This window comes from Synchiropus splendidus, chromosome 8 (assembly GCF_027744825.2).
Source record: "Synchiropus splendidus isolate RoL2022-P1 chromosome 8, RoL_Sspl_1.0, whole genome shotgun sequence".
Classification (NCBI taxonomy): Eukaryota; Metazoa; Chordata; class Actinopteri; order Syngnathiformes; family Callionymidae; genus Synchiropus; species Synchiropus splendidus.
Genome location: NC_071341.1, coordinates 17543700 through 17570715, shown reverse-complemented (window position 1 = coordinate 17570715; position 27016 = coordinate 17543700). Strand labels below are relative to the sequence as shown.

The 27016-nt window shown below is 43.9% G+C and overlaps 1 protein-coding gene across 3 annotated transcripts in view; it reads right to left on the bottom strand.

Annotated features, from left to right (window-relative positions):
• cadm2b (cell adhesion molecule 2b) overlaps nt 1-27016 on the bottom strand; it is a 220633-nt gene that overhangs the window by 55423 nt on the left and 138194 nt on the right. For all 3 annotated transcript variants that reach the window (XM_053872864.1, XM_053872865.1, XM_053872866.1), the window contains one exon: nt 1506-1655. In XM_053872864.1, coding sequence (XP_053728839.1) covers nt 1506-1655 — 150 coding nt within the window. The remainder of the gene's footprint in view (nt 1-1505; nt 1656-27016) is intronic.

Here is a 27016-nt window from a genome sequence, read left to right as displayed (position 1 = left end):
ATCGAAGTGATGGTGCTTGTTAACAATAAAATATTTTTGTCTTAACCGGGGAAGCACCGTAACTTCCTTGTTCAACACTTTAATGCAAGTAATAAATACGATGATAAGTCCAAGTTCTGAACTTTGCTGAGTTTGTTTCATGAGTCAGTCTCCATGCTGGACCCTGTTTTCCAAACTAGCTTAGAAGTGATCCTCAGGCATTTTTAAGCCGGGTGCACCGCTGTATTTTCCATGGCGCGGACCGCACCACTGCACCTGAGGCTTATAGACCAGTGTGCCTCATGTGTGGACAAGATCTATTTTCCTGCTTAAATGTAGTGGGTGGGGCTAATATGCCAGTGCACTCTATAGTCTGTGATTTACGGTATATAAAGCATATGGACCCAAGATGCCAACAAAATATTGCTAAAAAAAATAAATAGATGGATTACAAAATAAAACAAAAAGACATACAAAATTGTTCTCACAGCAAATTTGCTGTATCGTAGTACACAATAATCTCAAAGGCTTACAATCTTATAAAAGATCACATTTACATTGAAATGTATTTTATTCTACTCTAATCTAAATAATTAAAAATTAAACTGCAAACAGTCTGACTTCCAGAGAGAGGCATAAACACAGGCAACAGCTAACACTATGCCCCTGGAGGCTGACAATGCTCATTCCAATGTAGTCTGAATAAAGCTAAAATGAAGAGTCCATTGCCTCCATAGTAGCGACAGACATGCAGCCAAGTAGCTGAGGTGAAGATGGAGCCAAAAATGACTCATTTTTGAAAGCGTGAACAGTGACAGCGGTGCGTCTTTGCTCTCCACAAGCATCAATAGCACAACTAACTTTGGTCGCCTTAATAGAGAGTGACAGACGGACGGAATTACAGGTAAATACAAAAATAAGTTCCACTTCAGAGACTTGAAGTCGAGTCCTCGGGGCTTGTTGGCGGCATCCACGCGAGCACATCTATTTATGATTCATTTAACTTTGACTTAATTATATTGGGCGGTAATTTAATCTAATAAAACACCTTTAGACCTCATTACGGAATGCAATCACCTGTGAGGGAGAGTGGAGTTCTTGTTGGAAGTGACTTTCTCTCGCTCGCTGTCTATCAATTGATATTCAAAGGGAAAGTTCATCTTCAATCACTGGAGCATTGATATTGTATGAACAGAAGCCGGCGTGAATGAAATGAGCAGCACGCCGCCAGACACGCAGGAAGATGAACACCTCAAACTCTTCCAAGTCTAATTCATCAACTTCAGACTTTTGTCACCCTAAAATTGGATTTGGCTGAAGAGAGCGCTCGGTAATTCACTCCATCACCAGCCCCATTTCTCTCCGCTGCGGCGCGGACTGGGATCCAGCCGCGAATCGAGGGCAGCTAAATGCAAATCGAGTGAATTCACAGTGTTGGAACGGTGTGAACAACAACGTCAGCAAAGCCAAGCGACAAGAAGTCGCAGCGACTCCCGACTCTCAGGCCAGCAAAACGCCTCACTCACCTTTCTTGTCCCCGAAGAACAGAGTCTGCTGTGCAGGATTCGACCACTGGAGGGAGGTGTTATCATTGTAATCCACACGACAGGTCATGTTGGCCTGGCCCCCCTCCAGCACCGTCACGTTCTGAGTGATGGGGAACTGACCTTGGCCACCTGTGGGAGGAGAGAGAGAGAGAGCAGCGCCGGTGAGTTCAAGGCCGCGACACGTCCAATGCCGAGATGCTCCTGCTCCATATTTATTACACAGATATTATTGTGTCACGCTCAGTTGACTTGGAGTGGAATGAAATTAAACATCTGAATCAGGGTGACAGAAGATTGATGCAGATCTTGCTGATACACTGTCAACCACCCAGAGGAGAGCAGGGCCTGTGACCTCCCCAAAAGAAGTAGTCAGGACTGCACGTGTCAACAAAGGAACCCTGCTTCCTGTCTTTGTCTTTTGTCATTTTTATATATTGATGATGAGAACACAGGTTTCTATCAGTATTAAATCCACGGATCAATAATTTCTCCGTACTTATGCCAGCTTTCCAGGGTGTCCCCAGCATCTCCTGCCAGGTCCCTGGGCTTGAACCCTGAACTATGGCTCCAAGGGCAGAAAAGGAATCATTACCATCATGAGAATTTGTGTCAAATGCAACATAATTCAAGCACAAAACAGGAAAACATCATGGTCTGTATCACATACATTTAGCATTAAACACTTTTTTCTGTTCTGTCTTGTTCTTCCTTCATTTTCACATTGTTTTTTTAAAATTCCTGAATCCAGGCTATGTCAGGCAGGGACACCCTGGACAGTCCATCACTGGTCTCATGGACAGACAACCACTCGCTGACACGCGCTCAACCATACAGACCATCTGGAGTCATCTATTGACCTCATGTCGGAGGAAACCGGAGTGCCGAGAGGAAACCAAAGGAAACACAGGATAATATAGGAGAGACCATGAGTAATATTTATCCTATTTTTCTGTAAATAACTTTGTGTTATTTTTTAATTTAATCCATTAAAAAAATTGAATTCACCTTTGCGGCCTTGTTTAGTAATATACATATATGTCTTTGTCTCGTTGGCTTTTCTTTCTTTCAAGGTTAGGGGTGAACGGGCAGGTAGGCTGCGGACATTTTCAGGAGCATGGAAAATTCCGACACTCATGAACGCATCTTCATTCGTTCGAGATACGGAGATCAAGCGTTTTAAAAGAAGTGAAGAAAAGCAGCGAAAGCAAACCTGAGTTCAGCTTAAGCAACTAGCGCAAGTAGCTTCATCTACGGTGGCCTGAAATGGACAAAATGTCACGCTGGAAAAAGAGGCTAAATAAAAGGATTAAAATGTAATAAGCCTGTGTTTATCTGAAATTAAAATCCATTAAAATCAGCACCCTGCACAAAACAAACTGATGCTCCTCCACAATATGTTTTCATTTTATTAACTACGTCTCATACTACAGTAAGGAACTAAAAGGTATGATTCTTGATTGTGGAAAAGTGAGTTTATTGCTCGATATAAACATGAATGATAAACACCAATCAACAAACATGTCACAGGAGGGTTCAACATAATCTCATGGCTCCAGCGCATCATCACTTTTAATATCCTCCCAAATTTCTTTCCCTGAATAAGCAACTTTCTCCAAACTGCCGACCTAACAGGATTTTTGAAGGCGTTAATGTGAACTCTCCCGGTGAACCTGTAATGTTGGCCGTTTCGACGAGATGAGTCACGGTAAAAATAGCTTCAACCTGCCTGCTGTCATAACCAATTCCATCTGCAGTGTTCAGACCTGCTTCGGGATTCGTCACGTCGACTTATGCACTTCAACGCGGAGGGGAAACTTTGGACTTGGAAGTCTGAGACTCCAGCTGTACTGCAGTCTTCTTCCCATCGCGATGAAGCAGAGGAGCGAAAGAGTCTTGCCGATGCTGGAAAGCAGATTTTTAGCGGCTGAAAAAAGGTTTTATTCTCTGGCAGGGTTTCCCTTATTGCAGGCTCCTAATTGGTAGCATGGCCTAATTCGAGGCAGTCATGCCGTCTGTGGAGTCTCGGCTGCAGTTGGGCGGTAAATTGACACATAATCCTCGACACTGTGGGCCTTAGATCCGAGCCACTGCCCGGCCCCGGCAACCGCGGCGGCTCACAGTTTGCGGGAGACAACCAAATGAGGCCTAATCACCCGGCCTCGCTGGATTTTACCTTCTTATTCTGCATTTGTACATGTCGCCGCCGCAAAGTCCCCTAATTACACTGTGAGGCGTCGCTGTCCCGCTCGTGTTTTATTGAACTCCGGCGACCAAAACCAATACCGGCTTTGGTTGATTGGGGATAACAAGACGCCGAGGCTAATAGGAGCAAGACCCACGCGGCTTCTTTTGAACCACGGGAGCAACGAGAATGCATATTTGGGGATGTTGACTGTGTTTACTTGTGTATTTGTTACTGTGTTCTCACCGAAACATGGAGCTTAGTTCATGTATTTCACTGTCATTCAGTCGATCAGAGAAAACTCTAGAGCAACAAGCCCTCCATCGCCACATAAGTCGGAACTTTCTTGACATTTTTTCTTTCTTAACTTCTTCACGGATCCTCAACCGAGGGACTAAGATCCCTTTGGAATGCGGAAGTGTGGCCCGGGGGCCAAATGCGGCCCTTTGACTGAATCTATGTGGCCCTCCTGGAGTCAGAATAAAACTATATGTCTCTGACATTTTTGTCTTGTGCATTGTTTTTTTTTTTTGTTCATTATGATGCAACTGAAAGATAACTTTCTCGTTTGATTATTTTTCTTAAGTGTTCGTTTTTTTCTGTTGGCTATTTTAGGAGTATTTTTTGTCCCTTAAAATATATCAGAAATGAAAGTAGATTTTGAAACGTATGAGATGTGGTTTTTATATTAAAAAAAACCTGCAATAAACCAACCTTTTCGTGCATTTTTAAAGTGTAATTTCATGCGATCACTTGATTTCTATTTTAAATTTCCTCTACCTTCCTTTCTTTGGGTTCGACGGCCCCTTTCAAAGGTCACAATATATATAACCTGGCCCCTTTGGAATTTGAACTGCCCACCCCTGTTCTATGCCATCAGTCTGTTTTCATCCAAACCATGCTGTAGTTCGGTGTGGGTTAGATTTACAGATTCACGTGTCTTGACTTGGTTAGGAACTTGGACAAGAGAGTGGCGTTCAACACCAGTAATAAAAGCCAGGCCTAAGATCTTCTTGGCACCTCAAAACCTTACCCTGACAGCAAAGATAAATCTGGACCAACCAGCACCTTGAGGCAAGGAGAGGAAGATGTCTTGCCCAAGGACTCGTGGAGAGAGACTGGGATGCCAACTGCCAACCCTGACAGGCGTGCACTCTCCGACACAGGAAGTGAGTCCCACCAGTAATGTTGTTTCCATCCACCTTTGAATTTTCGGAAATAGCGGAAATAAGAATCAAAGGAAATGCTAGAAATTCGCAAAAAAAGTTTTTACAACTTTCACGTCCATTTCGAACAAGCATACACTTGGTTATTCTGTACTGAGACAGACTTTGGCTGTTTTATACGTTGCATAACCAAAGAGTGACGGTTTCCTGGGTGCATTTATAGACTGGGTTCCTTGCGCGTCGGAAGATTTTAAATCAGTTTAACTAGTGTGTTCTGCTCTCGTCCTCCAGTAATGGAGGTGACATTGTCCTCGTTTCTCACAGGTACAGTTCGCCAGAGACGCTCCATCCAAGGGAGCAGCTGTCTGCCTCATTAGTCCGCCTCACATGGGGGCGCAGAGAGCCCCGGCCAGCCGAGGGGTCCTCGGACCTTCCTTGACCTCCGTCGTCCTGATGGAAGCCAATGTCGGCTGGAGGTGAACGCCAGCCAGCACTATAAATAGTCATGCGGGGAACCATCCCGCCAGGGAAAATCACTTATCACTTGTCATTACAGCAGATCCAGAAAACTGACACGACTCCATCATTATGGGGAAATTCAAATGCTTCCGACACGCTGAGAGCAAGTGCAGCGCGTGGAACATGTGGAGGTGTTTTTGTCAGTTTCTGCAGAAACTCTCTGTCACATCGTTCCTCAGTGGAAAAACCCCAGCGCTAATGAAAATGCATTGCAACCCAACCCTTGTTAGAGCTTATAGGATCTCTATATTCCTTTGTATAATTATGCCTTTGAGGCCAATAAGAGCTGTTCACGGAATCGGCAGCGCCGCTGTGTCAAGAATATGACATTCAAGGAGGCGCAGGTTTGTGTGCACTCGCAGCTAACGGGGCTCCTGCTAATACATTCATGAAATTGTCTCGACTCACTGTTGCAGTCTGCAAACGCTCCTTCTCTGTGGAAATATAATCCACAGCGCCGAATGCAGAGGATTTCATTTTTGGGGGGGGTGATGTAGGAGTGGCTTTAAATCTGGAGTCCACCGCTGAGAAGAATTTTATAAAGTCACTGAGCTGAAAACTCCAGTCAGGCCATTTTGCTTTGTGATCCAGCAGACTGACTGGAGTGTGGAGACACGCTGGGGTCGGCGCCTCGGAAAATAAAACAAGAGGACTGTCGTGCCGGTGTTTTAGATGTTGAACTGGGAAAAAGGTTTAATTGAATTCAGGGTTGCGGTGTTTTTCAGGCACTATTCTGAAATCTGCTTGCACTTGGTTAAAGGTCTCCTCCCGCCCTACGCGGCATGTTTGGCACGCGGCATGTTATTCGGCATCATATTCCCTCCCTCCTTTTGTGACGTTCACATTTGCCCACAAATATTGCCGCCAAGATTCGTACATAAACAAATTAATTTAAATGTAGAATAGACGGAACTAAAAAAGTGGAACTCACTAGTGCAGCGCAAAGCTAATTTGGCTAAAAACGCACACTAGTTTTATACAAGCTCTTTTGCCTATGGTCCTTATTTCCATCATGTTGAAAAAAATCCTGGTGGGGCTGGATACTTATCCTCTGCCAGGTACAGTAGGACACCGTGGAATCTCATTCTAATCCATTACTCAGCTTCCCTGCTTGGTAAAACCCTACATGGGTGAGACACAACTTCCTCAAGCTCAATGGCTCAAATAAATAATAATAATAAATAATAAACTCCTCCCCCACCGCCTGCTTCTCTTTCGCTGGCTATCATCGACTGCTCTTCTCATCCGCGATTAACCTTGGATTTCACCCCCGATTTAACGTTTGAAGCGCACATCAAACACCTCAGCTAGACCTCCTTAAGAGACGCATCTCTGAACTCCGCCCCCCACCCTCCCAGATGCCCAAAAAAAACTGTCCGGGCCCTTGCCTTTTCCAGAGCAGCTCTGCCTAGATCCGTACTGATGTGAGTGAGGGAGCATGAATCACCCCAGACCCAGAATTTTAGCTACAGCTAGCTTTCGCTTCTACAACATACCGATAAGTCATAATCTTGTGGTTCAATATTACGATCAGTTTTCCTATTGATTGGTATACATTTAGAAGGGGCCAGATTCATTTACCTGAAGGAACCTCGCCTCTACTCTCCCCCCCCCACAAGCCTCCTCCGCACCCCCAGGACAAAGCCTCACCTCACGGGTGGCTGGCCCTTCTCTGCTGCCACACCCCGACACACTCGAGAGCCCTGCCACAGCCGGACCTCTGGAAAGTAACTTTTCTTTTTAGCTTGCTTTTTGGGAGGACTAGTTTAGCACTTGCTAACATATACATATCTTATTTAAGGTCTTCAATTGTTGTGTTTTAAGATGAGATTTCATCACTAATGCCGTGTTTTAATTAGTTTCTTTTTATGACTTTTTTTTATTGACTGGTGGAGGCACAGAGCAGGGCTTAAGGTTGCACACTCTGCTTTAAAGATGATTAAAACATGCGCACCCCGCTGTTAAGTAGTACGTGTAATGAAACAGCGCTTTTTTTTTTAAGTTGGATGTTGTTCTCTGGATTATAGTTTGGAGCTGAGGTGAGAAGTGAAGGGTGGAGACGACTATTCGGGGTGACCGAAGAGGAGCAGCAAGAGGTTCTGATGGACAGCAGTGGCCACTGCCTCTGATGCAAAGAGACTCAGCAGTTGGAGATGAAGATACTGAGGTTGGTAAGTGACTTTGAAAGAATAAGATTGTTTGGACACGTGGGGAAGAGTCAGTGTTGGAGCAAGCGTGTTGGAGCAACCCCTCCTCAGTCCCATACCGGAATATGTTAACGTTGGGAAAATAGCAACTGACACAATGTTGCGTCTCGAATGAGAGGAGCACCATTCCATGGCTTACATGACCCTCCATCTTCCTTTTACGTGTCATGCTGCCCTCAGCCCAGAAGGAGGAACATGTGCTTCAACTGAAAACCTAATCTGTCCACACGCTGCCATGGGCGTCAGTATAGGTCCACTTTCCCAAAGTCAATATTTCTGTGAGGATGGGTGGATTGAAGATGAGGAGGAAAACCACTGAGCTTCAGGATCCTTGTGAAAGGTTAAGGTTTAACAGCTCATGTTTCTATGGCAACCACAGAGGGGAAAATGCCAAAAGTCAAACAAGATAAATTTGAGCAGAGCAACAACACGACACAGATGTTCCTCTACTGAAAGTTTGTGCACAGTGGAGCGCGTATTGCAGAGTGAAAAGGCACTTATGTGCAAAGATGTGTGTCGACGTGGTGCTGTATAAGGGGCGATATCTGTATATAATAGCTGTGTGTTTTAGCCTTCATAAGTAACAGGGAACAAACAGTTCTGCGAGGCGTAATGGAGGTTTGAAGGTTGCCTGCTCCTCTGATGATCCACACTCCCGCTGATGACAAAGTGACAAATAAACGTGCGTCTCAGCAGCGATGCCTTCAGGGAGGACAGTCCATCCCTTAAACCAGGAGCACATCAGCTCCGCTGCACGTCGATACCGGAGTAATAGTATCCGCCTGAATGTATTATATTGAACGTGAAGGCGCTACAAGGCCTGCTGCCGGTTGACCATGTACTCACATTTACAGTGAGAAATAGCAGGTGAGGATGGTGAGGGAAGGAGCCCTTGGAAACACGAATACCATTAGAGTGTTCCTTTCTTTCCTTTTCAAATAACACTGCCTGTTTCTTGAGGAACATCTCCGAGCACTGAAGATCAGTCGCGCCTCTCTTCTCCTCCGCCTCCCTCTTTCCAATCCTGCCTCCCTACAGTTTCTCAAAGGGAGGTCCAGATTAAAAACATGAAATGATGAACTTAATGATCTCATTCTCTCAGAAAAATCAATCCTGTTTCATGCTTTTAGAGTTCTAGATATTTACACGTTTGCTTCATCAAAACATTTCCACCAACAGCCTTCTTCTGGGTCGAACTCCCGGAGCTGTAATTGGTCCCTGGGCAGTGCTCCCCCCCCCCCTCTTTTTTTTTATGGCAGTCACATGGATCTGAGAGCTGCTGTTTTTATTTTTAGTGCTAAGCCCAGAAAGCCCACTCCTGGGAGCGCTGCAACTGACAATATCACCCTGAGCAGCGAGATTATGGTCCATGCTCAGGTTGGCCACCAGCAACACAGATCATCAGTCACAATGTCAGCACACACCAGATTAGTGCCGAGCCTTTCTGAGCGCTGCACGGTGTGTCGCGGCACACTCCTGCCGCCACATTAACTTCCACCCTGAGACAGGCATCAAATATTTACCTGAGGAGATACAATCATGGCAGACAAGAGTGATGTGGAGCTTCGGCTTTAAAAAATGCAAATGGATGGAAAGACAATGGAATGAAAGATTAAAATCCGATTGACTATTCTATTTAAAGCCCCGAATCACCTCTTTGAGAACTCTCTCCTCTCTTGGCTCCACAAAACAAAAGCACATGACTGAGGAGTATTTCAGTCACAGTTGAGTACAGTTCAGTATAGTCCAACCATTGTAAATAACAGAGGCGGGGCCACGGGAAATTCGGTGTGCTGTGAGGGGAGATAAAATACAGAAGAAACAAATCAAATGGTGAGTTGAAAAATACTCAACATTACTCTGAACAAAAAAGAAAGGGAAGATTATTAAATAAAACTGTCATTAAGGTGTAATTATACCATGGAAAAATATTTGAATATAAACTTACATACAATTCATTTGAAGACAAAATGAATGAATGAATTTTTCATTTCATTCACAGGGACAAGGAATAGTTGGTGAAAAAAAAGCATAACTTGTTGGAAGTACATTTAGCTCAAGCGTGTTTAAGTATGTTAACAGGAGTGGGAATTACAAATGGACAAAACGTAATGAAAAAAATCTGAATAAAAGATGTTTTGCATTAAAAAGGAAATTAAATTTAGAAAAAATAATAACAAGAATCATTTCACAGGGGCCACACAAATACAGGAAAAAGGCCAGACTTTAGCTTTGACTTCACACAACGTGAGTGAGTAAATGATATAAATGGACTTTCGCATTTGACTTTTGAGGGTCGACACTGAAATTGATTTGTTGAGTTATTTGTAACAAGTGCATGTTTGTCAGGTACATGACCTCTATTTAGAGAGGAGCAGCAGCTAGCGCTATGTTAGGCAGTTTAGCAGCTAGCGCTGTGCTTAGCTAGATAATGTCAACATAATAGAAGCATAAAAAAAAAAAAAACTCAAAGCGTTCATGGCTCATAACACAACATATGGCGCAAAAACGCACATTACATTGCCAGCTACGATGTGACAATGAGCGATGGCGACTGTCGTATAACGCAGGCCAGGACCACCAGGGACATCTGTGCACACAGTGATGGACACAACGTTGCTGGGTCTTATGGGTTTAGGTCAAAAACAGCTGCCAAAATATACACATCCAAATGACTCACATGGTATTCAGCTTCATAATGGCACTAAACAACTTATTATTATTGATATTATAATAATTATTAAGGTTGTCAATGTAAATCATAAATATTGGAAAATCTTTTTCCTATTAGTCACGACTCAAATGAAAACCGACTTCAAACACATGGATGAAAAATCTGAACATTTATTTTGAACTTTTCCTTGGACCTCATGAGGGCCAGATGAACGCAGGCAAAGGGCCACATGTGGCCCCAGGACCGCACTTTGCCCACACTTTGCTGACTTTGATAGTTTGAGCACCAGAAAGTTTAAGAAACAAGTTAATGTTTACGTTCATAAAACACGGTAATTGCACTTCATAACCAGCTTGAAATGGAGAGGGGGGGACTTGGGGGTCAAAACATAACACACCAAAGAGGCTTCACTTTCGCCCTGGTGACTTTACAATGGAGATAAAGGCCGACAGAATGAGACGAAAACACCAAGACTGTGGCTTCGACTGCAGGCCTCTGATGAAAGCATCTGAGAGAAGAGCAGCTGGACGTTATGCCAAAGGATTTTCTTCAAAAGTTCAGTCAAACAACTCTGACTTTGCAACCAAGGTTATGAAGTCGGAAGTCTTGGTTTGAAGGCAATTTCAAATCATCTATCTATGGACGGAGTGGACACGAAGGGCGTTTATGATCTGCCTGTTTTTCAGCAACAAGAAGAGACAGGAACTTGGGTTTCTGCCTCCAGAAGTTCTGATAGCGCAGCCGCCATCGCCTCTTTGAATCACGGCAGTGTTGGATGAGATTTGTGCAGACGGTGTGAAGCATAATGCGCTCAGAGCGTCTGTCTGTCGAATGTGTATTAAAATAATCTCCACCAGCTTCTCTTCAGGCGTTTATCAGAATGCAGGTCAGACGACGGCCTGATGGAATCACTCTGACAATTTTAGAATATGATACGTTATTGATTTTGCCAGTTGGATATCTTGAAAGCGTAAAAAAAAAAAAAGAAGGCTGATATTCATGACTGCACTTTAAGTCAGGATTAAGAGGCTGGCGTGATGAATGTCAATGGAAATGCCTGGCTTCTCCTTCTGACCGGACCGGACCTCGAGCACGCGGATCATTAGAGAAGTGCGTTGCATGTTTAATTTCAACGACTCGTCTAATGGCCGGAGTTTCGGGGGCTGTGAGGTGAGAAGCACGTGGAACATCTCTGTCGGAGAGAACAGAGAGTTAGTGGGGGGAAGAATGAGCCGTGGCACCGGCGAAGCCTTTCTCAGTTTCAGCTGACTGCACCAAATAATGGAAAGCAGCGCCTTGATGAATGGCTGGAGAGCAGTCAGGCACGGCGCCGCAGAATAAACTGTAAACTGTAGGCAGGTTCAGCGAGGAAAACAAAACACAAATATATTTTAAGAAAGAGCTGATGTCGACGTTTGTTACCGAAGAAATTCTTAACATCCCGACGACTTCCTCGCAGTTTATCAAGCGACGAGTTCAGACCCGTGTTTGTCGACACGGTGGCGTCTTTGCAAACAGAGAAGTGAATGCTAATGACTCGATGTCACATCGGAGCCGAGCGACAGGTCTGCGCCCGCTGTGCTGAATCTGGATCAGAAAACAATCACGATATTTATCCAGGTGTGCTGGGTGGGCGTCGCTTCAATGAGATTCATGGATGCTACGGTTCAGCGAGTCGAACTCCAGGACAAGACCTTAGCAGTCGACGTAGATGAACCAGCCAGATGTGCAGTTAACCCATGAGTCGACGCCATACAAATGAAAGAATAGGTTTGTGATGAGTCATAATGTTGGTGACCACAAGAGGGCTCCCAAATTCTGAGACAGTTATGTTGAATGCAAGGATGGCCAGACAAGGTCTCCACACAGACTCCCACAAATCTAACTCGAGTCATTGTTTAGTCATTTTTGGAGAAATACTAGTTACCTGGATCTAACTCCAGTTCTATGAGTGCATGTGGAGCCCTGTAACTGTTGCCCAGCTGGGCCTCCTGTCCTATGCTGAGCTTCAACAACGTGACTGTTGCGGAGGAGTACTGTAGGGGACTAGTTGGGCAGAGAGTATTTAAAGATCCTTCGGGGCAGAGATGACGCCATTCTAAATATGCCTTTCCACGGTCTACTGCTGAGTTGAATCCCACAGTTCCAGGATAAACGTATGGCAGGTTACTGGGTTAAATTCAAGCAGAGAAAGACTCGTGGAGTCTTTGAGTCACAGAGAAGTCAAATGACTGGACCGGAAGACTGTGACTGCCAAAGACTTCTCTGGTCTATGTAACAACTGTCTACCGGCCTGAATCAGCAAAACCTCAGTAGAAGTAGTCTGGACTTCCTTGCTTTCATTGTTCAAGTCAATCCATTGTAGTTTTTGAGGCTTCGCTTTTGAAGTGAACTCTCGACCTGTTGACTCATGTCATTCATGTATCAGAGTGAATAACTGAACTTTACAGGAAGTAGGAATGAGTGAGGAACCCAGAAATCACTTTTGTTCACTGCTGCATGGTTGAGCTGAATGAAATCCACACTTTTATCGCAGATTTTCTGGGTTAAATAACTTGAGAATATTAGTCAGTCATAATATATATCAATCAAAGGTCTTTCAGATATCAATTTAAGAAAAAATAAAAAGTAACTGAAGCCGTAGAAAAAGTAGTTAACCCCAATGCACATAGAAGTGTACAAGAGACGCGCCTGCTGACGTCCGATACGTAACTATGTCGAATTAAATCGTTGGAAAACTTGACTGAAAGCGACGTGTATGAGCCTGGAAGAGAGTGATTCCAAGTCTTCCACTCAATTGGGTGAGCTGGGATCATTTTCTGTACGACAAATCGGACTTGTTACGTCTGAAGACAGTCAGTTGACTACAGTTACTGGGGACGGACAACGATGAAATATCGGAATACCTGTCACATAGCCGAAAAGAGGAAAGAGCTATCCTGGAATCAGCTCCATTTGTTGGTGGTCAGTCACGGGTTCACACCCCAGTCAGGACACCAGTCTGGGCCCTTAGCTCTGCATGCTAACTGACATGTGACGCCAATATTATTTGACTTTATTTTGTCTCTTTCAACAACAAAGAGACTATTTCGGTTCATCTAAAGTAACGTTCAAGGAGCTCTGCGTTTTAGTCCGAATGTCTAAGGAAAGAGAAAAGTCCATCTGAGTAATGGCGGGCGTTTTTGTTGGTACACACCATTAAATAAATCTTGAAAGATCTCCCGTGAAGCCCGCGAGGTGTTTAAGCACACAACACACTCTGGAGAACGTAATAATTAATCACTGCTGTTGCTGTTACTTGACAAAATTGTAATTAATTGGCCAACTCTAAACTGTGTGGCCTATTTGCCAGCATGTTTGAAGGAGAAGGAACTTGAACATCCGCAGTGTATAAATATTCCATTTAATTAAAATGGCGGGGGCGCCGGTGGAGCGCCTTCCTTGGTGGAGCGAAGGAGAAACGCGCCGCCTCCCATGTGAGACAAATACAGAAAGCTCTGTGTTCCGGCTCAGTGTGAGTTCTGTAATGGCGCGACTTACATTTTTCTCCTCACATCCAGCCGGATTCACGGCGCGACTCCCCCTTTTCCTCTCGCGGTAATAACTTGGCAGATGCATTATACCTCTTCAATGCTTCAAAGATCACATTGGTTCTAACTCCATTCTCCGCCGCGCGACGGCCTTTGATTAATGGTCGTGTCACATATTGTGCTATTCAGTCAAGTTTGCTCTGAGATAGGAACATCTCAACTCAATCTCCATCACCGGATAAACAATTCAATCTCAGGGAGGGATTTAGTGATTCAGCCGGCGTCTTATCTGTGTGGGGCTCATTTGACCTACGCGGTAGCCACCTAGCTTACTTCACTGTTCCGCGGGAAAATACATGTCCTTCAGTAGAACAACAAGAAGATCTGATGCAGAAGGACAAACTCAACTTGAAGTCGAACAACAACGTCACAGTCCTGCAGCAGAACTTAAATGTACGTTACGTTAAACACATTTGACGACCAAATACATGTATATTTTTAAATAAAATTGTCGCTCATGAAGATAAAAAAATAGGCAGTAGATGTTGTGTAGATAAAGTGCAGAGGAAAAAAATAAATTTAAAAAGAATGATAAAGCAAGTAAATAATTGAAATCAATTCAAAATATATACATTTTAGTAGCTGAAAACTGGAAGCTCCTGAAGAAAATATTTAATGCTATAAAATCTGAAGTTTCTTCTAGGCATATCTGTCTTCAGTTTTATTTTAGTCATTTTCCTTAAGACGTATAATAAATAAACAATGTATTTTTCAGGATAACATTTTATGTCATGAGGATACACAAATATAAAATAAAAGTGTGTTTAATTGTATCGACGGTAAATAATAATGTTAATAAATAAATAACAGTAATAATAATAAATGTAACTATATTTACAAAATAAAATAGATATGTTTATTTACAGTACATCATATTTATTTTTTTTGGCATACATTTTTTAAATTGTATTAATACATTTTCTTTATTTATTTTATGACGTCCAGTGAACAAAAAGACTAAGTAACTTAGTATTATGTAAAGACCCTCATATATTATTTGTTATTCCCAGTGTGTCGCTCCGTTTGGTGGAATCACACTTCATGAAATGCAGCCTCCTGAAATGCTTCACAAACTGAAGGCAAAAACTGCTCCATTGTTTAGTCCAGGATTAAGGTTCATTAAAACAGACAAACAAACCAAAAATGAGGTTTGAATATCTGGTTGAAAGCCGACATGCTTTCATATTTTCCAAATATTTTCTCTACTGGTCGCCTGTTGCCCTCTCCACTTGCCCTGGGTAGCTGGGACACACTCCCGCCTCAGTGACCCGTAAAGAGTAGAAAAAAAAAAAAAATCTTGTGTGTCCAGGTGTGACAGACGGGAAGCAATGACATCATCATAAACCGGCCACAGCTCCACCATGAATCACAGACAGATGACTTTGCTCTTTGCGTCACGGCCTCAGGTGGTTCCTCGTCTGCAAATGTTTACTTATTTGGGTTGTATTTAACTGGAATCTAAATCACCCTGCGCGCTGACTAACACCCTCCTGTCACCGCCCGCCCACCAACCAGCCAGATGTCAGCGTGATTTGTGAGCCGCGTTTTAAATGTTGCAGAGAAGAGAAAGGTGGCGACAGCCTGCAATTAGGTTTCCCTCAAAAACACACTTGACATATATAATGTCTGAGATCCACGACTGACGCTTGCTAACAGTCACACAGATGTTTTCCGTCGCCCTGAGCGACTGTACGCTTTGAGAACCGAGCTTGGCGCTTCACTCAGTGGCTGAACAAAGTTGAGTCCCCGTCATCTCCCCTCAGCACAACGTGTGACTTTCACTTTAAATTTGCGGCGACACGTTACACTTGCATCGGTCCAGCGATATGCTCCCCAGCTGTCATATCTCCGCCACGCTTTTTTCCACGGCTTCTGACAGTTCTATATTTCTACCGCAGCAAACAACTTCCAGCGAGGCTTTTAGCAAAGAACTGAGAGAAAATGTCATCTGGCAGCGCCTCTTATGAACTGATATGAAGAATCTATTGATAACTTTTATGAAGGTTTTGGCTCACGGAGATGTCTCCTGACCTTTTGGCCCAGTTATGAGTAAGAGAGCAGCTTTGGCACCGCGGGCGCAGCTTCCAGCGGTTTCTAAATCCATGCTGGAGATGAAAGATGTCTGGATTTGGCAGGTGGGACACTCGAGCTGGGAAATGTCCTTCGAGACAAGCATTGCAGAGCAAGTCACAAAAGAAAAAACACTGAATTGAAAGGGCTCAAACAGGCTATAGCATGTCTGCTAAATAAGATACATATGTTTGTCAACAAAGCTCTGGAAATGCAGCTTTTACTGTTGTTATTAACCTCATTTAATTTGAAGGATCCGCCCACAAAGCTGCAGCCATTTTGAGTCCATTTAAAAACACATATATTTCACCTCACCCTAGCTTCAGCCAGCCCTGTTTTCGACGAGCTAAGCTAGCTAGCTAGCATGTTCAGTTGAACAATTTATTTGTTTGACAATGCAGTTAAACACAAACAAACAAGAAAAACAATGTCCCAACGCAGACATGAGTGATGTCATCAGAGAGACATTGCGTCTGCGATAGGCAGAGTGCGTAAGCGTTACGGATTTTAAAACGTAGAGACGGGAATAATCATGATTCTCACGTCAGAAATGATGCTTTCTATTATTAAAGAAACATCCAGAATGGCATCAGGGTGTCACTGCACTATTCCAGATAAGAATTTTCATGAAGTTAATGAATATTTGGTAACAAATTTGAATTCCGAATGAATACTCTAGCTGCTAATTTGACTATACGTCCAGGTTTCCAGTGAAATTGACCATATCTTCAGTCAAATTGATTTAAAATATGAGATTTACATGATAACATATATATTATATTCATATACACCAACATTAAAGCATGTGACTTCCATCATTTTTGATCCTTTAAATACATTGCCAGGTAGCAGCAGATTGTACCCGTCCGTTTCAAATGATGTTACACGTCCACCAGGGGGAGCAGCCCAGAGTCAAACATTGACGACAGGAAAAAAATTGTGGCGACTGTGGGAGAAGTATTAAATGTACCTCTTGCACAAAAGTCAAAATGGAGGCAACGTTATTGGAGGCGGTGGTCGGTGAGGCCGATAAATATATTGCGATTGGAGAACGCCATTGTTATGTCTTCTTCGTGTCTGTTCGGGTCGTAACAGCAACACTGCCCCCCATGGTTTCCGGTGGTACTGCTCTGTTTAGCCTGTATGTGTAAGCTTTGTGGAAACACGCAGAAATACGGAACGCAGAGTATGGACAGATGGCTAAGTTCAGATCTGTGCGTAACGCTGACCATAAATGGACCGTTATCTGGAATGGATCCCGGGTCTGCACCAGATCAGCATGTGATTAGGGTTCGATTCATTTTTAGATGATCTGGACACAAAAGGCACGTGTTGTTCATTCAGCACTGATTTCAAAACTATATATGAGCTCAACCCCCTGTGACCAGCGGTCGCCAGGCTGTGTGAAGCCGTGAGCAGATAAACCTGGAGACGTCATCAACAGAGCAGCTGATGTTTGATCCAAACTAATATATAACAAATATATTAACAGGCTACACTGGATAGATTTACTCCTCAACATGAAAACTCCACAGACATCACAACAACAATGGCGCGTTTGTGTTTATTTTTGTCACCTCTTGCTGGGTGGTGGCTGCAATTTCCAACCAGCTGTTGCTCAATGACAGTCATTTGGTTTTGTTTAAAACTCATCATTTCTCCTCTCAAATATCAGGGATTTTCAGATCGGGGAGCAACAGTCCAACAACCCACCTCATCGACTCATCTAACGTCAGGACAACGTGAAAGCAAATATCGTGCTGTAGCTGTCTGAAAAAAAAGGACTTGTCCTTGTCCTAATAAACACGTTAAAGAGTGAAACTGCGAGGGCAGAATACGAGACACAATCGGCGTCGGTGTTGTACTCGGTTGTCCACTTAACGTCCCCACCAGCACATTTCAAGACATTTTAATATTTTATATCTCCGCCTGGCAGGGAAATAATGACATTCTGAAGCTGTAATGAAATCCATTCCTCTCTACGTTGTCGCGGTGATAAAATTCTTTTAATTTTAGCCGAGCTGTTGCAGCCGCCCGCGAGCGCCAGAGTTTAACCAGCAAACACGAGTGGTAATGGAAATTTCACACAGTTAACAGCTTTGGTGTTTAAAGACGTCGGGATCTGATCAGAGACTCAGGTTACAGCCTCATTCTTATTCATTATACAGCCCCGGAAATGTGGACGGGATTAATCTGCTGATAATACTTGAATGCATTTAATAAATGGTATCTTTGGGGTGAATCTGTGGGCTAATGGGAGTCGCGAATGTGGATACATCGACACCCAGAAAAATCAACCGCTTTCTCAGTAACACTAAAGAAAATTACATTTCAATAGAGTTCACCACCAAAGACATGACACCCTCGTACGTGACACCATCGAGTCAACACCCGTTGCCTTCCCCAGGTACACGACAATTGGTTGCACAGAATTCAAAATTAAATGTTCAAACAAAAATGAACTAGCAGTTCTGGCAGTGTAGGTGGCGCCCCCCAACTCCAACCCAGACAGAAGCAAGCGAGTGTGCCTGCCAGTAGGCTAACGCTTCCACGAACTAGCGAAGCTAACAGCGGAGGAATTATGCTATGTGCCAGTTGCCTCAGAAATGGGAAGGTGGAGCTGTCACGGACGAGTTACGCGGGTTCCTGTTACCGAAGTTGAAAAAGTAGATGTTCTCACTGCCTTTTCTGAATAGACGCAACTTGCTACTAGAAAACCAGCTGAAGTGGACACAGAAATTTTCTGAATGTGTTTGTTTCGTTTGGCGTATTTCGTTGATTCAAAACTTCCACAAGTAACATCCGACTTACGACGTCTCAAGTCGGATTTGACGTAAGTCAAATGGCATTCAAAATAGTAAGTACGGATGGACGAAAGCTGAGCAGGTCGTAAGTAGGATGTTACTTGTACTTCCTGTTTACGTTCTGGGAAGCCATCTTGGATTGCCTACTCAGTGCTGAGAATTCCCTCACTTTCCAACTGGGACTTTCCCAGATCCGAGCACAAATGAACGCACTCATAACCATCAGACTGTTCAGTACAAAGTCAGAAACGGTAAATGGTAAATACAATGTTTTCAGTTCATTTTGGTCGTAGATTTGTGAGCAAATCAAAATATTGATGTTATTTTTCAAAAATGTCGATCTACTAGCCATATTTGCTAATGCTGTCTGTGCCACCTTCTGTGATATCATGCATTACACGCATTTAATAAGGCGGATATGAGCATATCAGCCAGATCAAGAAAGTTACAATCCACATTTCCATAATGAATCCACACCTTTAGCTCCATATATCAATAAAGTTAGAGCTAGCACTCAAGAGTGCGCAGCCCCCCACCAAGCCACTCACTTTACACCCATAGTGTGATGGGTTTTTTTAAATGAATGATGGTGATGAGTTCAACTGCACTTTCGGAACGTAATGTGGATCTAGACGGTAACTGAAAACATTTTATGCCTGTCATACTTTCCCCATTTTTGCTTGTATAAATGGAGATAAGTTCGAGCCTCAGTTGTCGATATTGTGAGTATTTTAGTTACGGTTAATTGGGTTAAACTGGATGGAGAATTTTGGAGATCCCAGGAAAAAGGTGGTGACAAGGACTTGATTCTTGGCATCATCCAACCATTCACAGATCTCGCGAGAGGAAAAAGTTAAGGAGTAATGTGAAAAAAGCAATGGTCCAATGACCGACCCTTGTGGGACACTGTTTCACTGATGTTTTCAATGGGATTGGCAGTTAGCATTAGCAGTCAACACTGATATGGAATTGGCTACTCATTCGCACGGGGCGTTTCAAGTGAATAATTGAGAAGCTCATGTTTGCTGAACTGCGAAGATTCGCTGACACCTCAATCATCAACCTCAATCTGATCGCCTTCGCTCGCCCGGCGCCAGGCTGTTGTTAGCTCTGGCAGGGAAACCACTAAAGTGCTCCAGCGAGTGATAGCATCAACACCGGCGTGGAGAGTCATGCGACAGGCGGCCATTATCCAGACGGACAGTCTCCGATCCAAAGGGGAGGTATTCAGAGTTCCTAAATGAAGTTAAAACAAGAAAACATTTTTGTTGTTTTAGAATTTGGAGTCCATTCTTTTCGCAGCTATTCAAGTCGCTCTTTATGTTGATGAGATGAGTCGCTGATGTGCATCGATTGACAAGTCCTTCCAGGAGACAAGTCCTCTCCGAGAGGGATTATCTGGATGGTTTGTGCGATGGATTTTGGGCCATTAAGAAAAGAACATTGCTCAAAAGGAAAGGCTACAGTGTAAGACAGAACTCCCTTCCAAACAACTTGTTTGTGGCGACATCTGCCAAAAGGACATTTTATAAATCTTTGTAGCTTTTGCTGTTGAGCCAATTTCGAACAACGGCATGCTGAGACTCTAAAACATGAAAACCACTTGTCACTGCAGCGCATTTTAGTCGCTGCTAGTTAGGTAGGTGGACTGCGACTTCCGTCCAGAAGTCTGGTTTTCTACGCTGCTGTGCGAACCAACGACAACATGAGACCAGTCCAGCACGAGCTGGTTCAACTGTGTGGCACCCTCATGCACAATTGCCTTCACTACCAATACAAAAGAGCGTCAATGGAATTGAAATACCAATTAAAAAGCAAACAAACTTGTCCTTTGTTTACACATCACTGACAAAAAAATATTTCAGGGTTATCGCGGGGAACATTATTTTTCTGTGGCCTACCACGTTTTCTATTCTGAATGTCAGTGTTTATCAAACTTATACCTTCAGTACAAAATAAAAATCAGAATGAAACAGTTTGTCAGGAGAAAATAAAAGTGACAGGATAAACAACGGGTACAAAGCCAATAATAATAATTAAAATCATCAAAATAATAATAATGGACAATGAAATTTTAAACAATAAGTGGGTCACAACTCAGTGAAATGCCGGAGAAGAGATCAGGGTAATACATAAAGGTCTCAACTATTTACATTATAATGCATTATTGGTACATTTGGCTCGGTTTATGAAGTATAAGGTGTGGTCAAGTTATAAACACTCAAGAGCCCTTAGCTCCGAGACTAACCCTGAACCCAACCCCACAGCACAGCAGTATTATTAGAACTAGGACGACACTATTTTTTGAAATTCAGCACCTGTTATACTGAATAAACATTGTTATAAGCTGATAACATAAACAGAATATACGTAGGGTGCCGACGGTGTACCAGAGGTGGGGAAGCTACTTTACAAAGTTTGCCTGTAAAATTACATGTAGTTCAGCCTGGGAGAAATGTTGTGTGTACAACTACAGCTAAAAAAAAGTACCTGCCCAGAACTGAATTTAATTATGAACTACAGGTTGAAAGCTCTTACAGGCCACATTAAATGGCCCGTTGGGCCGAATTTGGCCCCCGGGCCACAGGTTTGTCACGTGCCACACAACAATATCAAAAGCATTGAGCATACAACTTTGGAAATGTGTCGTAAACAGGAAACCTTTTGCACTTTTGTTGCGGTTTCAAAAAGGTGTGTGACTTCTCTTCTGTGCACCGCACAACAACTGCTTCCTTTTGTTCAGGAAGCAAATGCAAAATGAATTTCTAACCCAGGCGCTGCTCAGTGTTTTTGCACCAGAGTAATACCTCCTACCGGAATCACAGCGCCAGGCTTCACACCAACAGGCTTACACTCTGTCAGTTGTGCTTGTGTGTTTGGCGAACTGTGCGATGGAGGTGCCAGCCATTGTTCTTTGTTCAGCGCACAGGAGGATACCTCCACAAAAAACACGGTGTGTCTGACGCCAGCAACATCAGGATCACACAGTTTAACTCACGGTGGATTTGGGAGTCTGGAAGACGAGTCAGACATCACCTCACGCCCAAAGACAGCCTGTCACATGACAGGCTTGAGATTAAACATCAACAAAATGATGTATAGAATAACCATAAGCAAGCTTAAATTCCCCCTGTCTTACGGTGTGACGGCCCTACTACAGTCTAGAATGTGGCCACGGAGGAAAGTCAATCCGCTCCAGCGACCGATTCCTGGACACTAGGAGGGTGTGGTGAAGTTGAAGACATTGACTGTGGTTACATGCAGAGCATAGCACGACTAAGGCAATAGCTCCAGGAAGCCACCAAGTCAGATTGTGTCATGTTCAGGGCAAAGACAATCGAGCTATGAGCAGTTCACCTCCATGACAAGGGGTGGCGCTGTGAGCTCTTCCGGCTCAACAGTTTCAAACAGTTTTATTGAACTCTGTAGGCAGCCATTGCGCTGATGACTTATGTCCTTCAACTTCAGCAGTCTAGAATCAGCGCGTCGACGCGATGGTTCAGCCGCGTCACCGTCGTCATCGTAAAACACTTTTCCTTCGGCAGGTTTTGGAAATAAACTTGCAAGTTTCTGAATAAAATCTAATATTCCAGAGATTGTGTTGTTTACGTCTAAGACGAATGATGGATGTGGAGTATCTAAAGTACAGAGTTGCACCTTTGATCACCGGCCTCGACTAACTTAGCAACCATGCTAACGGTTGCTAACGTGGTGCTAATGCTGTTCCTTAAATCAAGTCTTCTAACCTACCTGAGTGAAGGAAGTTGAAGACAAATCTTCACATTTGCAGCTCTTTGTCATCTGGAGTTACAAAACACAGCTGAGATCGGGTTTGTTATGTGTTCGCTGCAGACATCGGAAACACACATACTGCATCAGATCACACAAGACTTCTCGTAAACAAGGTTATTAGGCATCAGTAGACTGTGATAAGTCTTGGCGTTTGTTTAGTTCCGCTGCGTAGCCGAAGCTCATGCAGCCACACAGCCACAGCTATTCGGCTACATGCTAGCTCAGTCAAGCTAGTCACCGGATTACCCTGGTCGTGTAGTCCGACAGAGAAATTCCAATTTCAGTTCCAGTTGTCGGACTTTACATGCACTTTAAGTCCAAACTAAGCCGTAATAATTCGGCTGTCAATGTCTTGAGATCTGCTGGACTGGCAGGAGCTGGTCTTTGACTCGCTTGACAGGAAGAAGGGTGTGCATGTCCATCCCGTGTTGCGAGGTGTCCAACATGGCGCCCAACACGGGGCGCATCAACCCCGGTCCAGATCGGGAAATCAGGATCTGTTGATGGGAAGGATGAAAGAGAACTCTCTGCAAGATTAAACTCCTGTCTCGCCTGAAAACTTTGCTTGTTTACAAGTCATTTTAGCCGCTTCAAAGCGCTCATGCGTAACAACTTGCAGCATTTACATCATCGACTTTCACTCAACATAAATGCACCACTTGACTGGCAAAACAGAATTCCTCTCACGCTCCACGCGCGTCTATCTGATATGAACGTAGCTTTGTTTTTAGCAAACAAGGTCAGCCGCGGCTATAAAGGCCAGCCTTATCTGCTTGTTAGAAGACGGCGGTTTCCCTGCGCATTAATATTCCATGCCGTACGTTGGAGGGGAGCAGCAACACCCTTTGAAGCACATCATGTAAACAACACGAGCCTAAATAAGGCCACATCTCAAACCACTGCTTAATTGTTGCCTGTAACGCTGACGCAATCTTCCGCCGCGGCTCTGGTGAACACGGCGCAGCTGGTGTGGAGAGGGAGAGAGGGATTGACGTGAACATGACACGGAAGCGTGTCATTCAAGAGCGGGCAAGACAGATCTCAACAGTCACCTAGCGTGTACCTCAACAGCGCATGCTAATGAATCGGATCATATCCAGTAACATCCGAGCGTCGAGCTAGCTACGCTGACGATAAGAAGGCGGGAGCCGATAAGGTGGCGTCTATCGGTGAAGCCATCCTCGCATCTGTTCTCACCTGCAGTGACCTTTTCCCTGCCGAGGGAAAACACCGGGAAAATCATTTATTCCTATAAGCAACAAAAGGTCACAACTGTCACCAAAAACAATCACTTGCGCTGACAGAGCAATTTAAAGCCGCTCGGCTCAGAGATCGCTTCCACGGAGGGAAAAGCAATAATTTGCAGCATCTAATAAACTTTCTCCGCTTAGTTGACTGGACGGATTTAGGAAAGCGTTTAAGGACAAAAGCTAATTAGCACTAAATCACGATCTGATCCATTAACTGAAGCTAATCTGTAAATTACCTGTCCAGGGTGATTCATGTTGCAACGGTGAGGATCGTCCGCTTTGATTTGGTGCGGCGCTTTTTCCCTATCGACTGAACAGTCTCAACATCCGGCTCCTTGTGTGAAGACGACTTGGTGAACAGGATGTTCAGTGGACGCATCAAGCCAAGCTGCTTGTATTGACTCTCAATGTCTTGCCCGAGGGCGGCGGTTTCGCCTACTACAATTTCAAACCCCAGTGGTGCTTTTGAACAGAGGCTGAGCTCCACATACAGTATGTGGCACAAATCGAATAAAAGAGAAACGATAGGCTCGAATCCCCCACAAGTTTGGGATACCAGGAATATATGGAAGAAAATCAATGGACAACTGAAGCGTAACAAAAACTCCTTCTAAGACGGTCCGAAATAAACTTGGTGAATGACAATGGGTCTCTTCACTCTATAGACTTGGACACAAGCACAAGAGGCAAACTAGGAAGCCACTTGGTGAACCACCATAGATTTGTCAAACAAGGAAGTGCACAATAGAGTCGGGTTAGCGTTAACGTGTCAATCGCAGAGACAGTCTATGCAAAGGAAGTGCACGAACAGACTTGTAAAGTCCTAAACAAGACTGGTACTTGGTAAACGGAAGTTAAAAAAAAAACTCGGTAAACTTGTAATGGAACTAGTAAACCTCAAAAAGAGACTCACCTGAAGCCTAGCAAGGATTTGACTGGTTTACAAGTCCTTAACAGACTCTAAAATAGTCCAGTTAAATTAGTGTAAGTGTGGAAAAGATGGAACAGAACTTGATGGCCCAAAAAAGACTCGCGATCTGAGAGTTGGAAAAGTTGGTGGTCAATGTGGCCAAGTGCAAAATGAAGCTTAGGGGGAGGTTTGCAGGCAGCGGCTGCCCCTGGATCTGGGTCCTTCAGGGGCCTTACGTTACGTCCTAACTGGTTACGTCCTCACTGGTTACGTCCTAACTGGTTACGTCTGTACTGAATTGGAAAGATTAGATTAGATTACATTTTTTAAATAGTCATGTTAAATTTGGACGACAGAATCGGAGAAACTGTAAACATGGAAGTCTAAAATACACTACGAACCCGAGTTGGAAAATTGGATTGGACTGGCAGCTGAGTTTGAAACTGAAAAATACCCCCATCAAAATTCACTGAATAAATTCAGTAATTCAAAGATATTTTGAAAGAAAGAAATGAAAAAGTGTGACTTGAACTTATAAAAACAGACTTGGAACACGGGGAAGGTTGGAATGGACTTGGAATGTTGGAATGTTACATAGTCAAACCATGCAGATCACAAAGGACTTGGTGACGTCCAAGGTCCTTCACGCAGATGCCGATATAGGACATAAGAAAAAGACGTCACAGACCAGGAAGAGGACTGAAACAGACGTGTCCTTCACATTATGTTTGATCATATTTTCACATAGTTTCCTATTTTCAATGGCGTCACAAAAAGCCCAGACTTGTTTCCTCACGTGCGAACACTGCAGTAGAAATAAACCCAACTGGCTTCTAACATCTGATCTCTGAACGAGGCGGAGGTGTGAAGTCAACTGTCCATCAGCCTTTCCGCCTTTCAGAAAAGTCATTTTGGCTGTTACTGAGCCGCAGCCGAGCAGAAGTGAAGCTCCTCGGACTCTGAGGTGGCACTGAAAGTCGTCCTCCCCTGTGATTTGCCACAGCGGGGGAGGCAGCGAGGAAGGCAGGGGGTGGACTATCAGCAGAACTGGCAATAAATATCTCTGCTGGGGGAAAACTCTCAGCAGTCTTCACGGGAGGAGGACAAAAAAATAGCCTGGCGGAAAGAGACGATACATCAGCTTGAGAAAATAGGTCAGAAATAGTGTATTGTTTCCAGGTGAAACAGGATATTACACGTTCAGCTGGTGTTGATTACCTGGCTCCACATGTGACGTGCCTCCAATGTGGGATTAGACTCTTTGTGAGAGGCAGCCAGCAGAAGAAGAAGAAGGAAAAAAGCAACCTCCCACCAACACGTTTCAGCGGCGCCTGATGCGGCTTTAATTAACGGGAATTCGCTTGTAAACACGCTTGATTATGATTCATGCGGCGTGTTGTCTTAATAACCAGAAATATGGATTTCCTTTAAACTCCGCAGCAGCCATTAGAAGGCACCAGACTAATGATGTCACGCTCTTCAAACTCCATTTACAGAGGGTGAGGAGGAGATTTCAGAGAGTCGATCACCAGCAAGATCTTCTGGTCCCGAGCTCTGAAAAGCATATTCTCCATGAGAAGGTCCGTTGTTGATCCTCGGAAAATGATCTTCATCCTCCACATCCATGGACCACGTCGGCCGTCCTCCTCTCCTTCATCTCCAACATCCTTGGTCTGTCCTCTCCACGTGTCCAAACATCTGTCCTCCTCAACTTCGTCTCCACATGTCCCTCTAACATCTGACACCATCCTTCATCCCAATGTCCACCTCAGTGTCTTCAGCCCCTGACTCCTCTAAAGCTGGTGCTCCGCCCATTTCCACCACGCCTGCACTCTCTTTTTCACCTTCCCTAAAAAGAAGGGGATAAAGCTGACCATTTTCTTCAGGATGCAGTCGCACAAAAGACATGTTGATGGGACAAAGCTGTTCTTCCTGAGTTCTTCATCTGAGTAAATAAGTCCGAGATCACAGTCTAAAATTATGAATTAAGACATGAATAATAAATCAGGTTTTATGAGCCTACAGTATATTGTGCAAAACACTATTGTGGTACAGATATTTGTAGATATATTTTGGGACTGTGGTGCCTCTGCATGCTGGTGAAATGTAAAATGGAATGGTGAAAAACAGATTTGTCGAGTCTCCTGCGCCCCTCATCTCAACTCTTTTTCATTGTATTTAACCCCACGTTTCTGGAGTCCGACTCGTAGCTCCAGTTCTAGTCACAGAGAGAGAGCAGTTATCTAGTGAGACCTAGTGGTTAGCATGCCTGCCCTTCAGCAAGAGGGTTGCAGGTGCGATTCCCAGGTTTCTTTATGGTCTTTGC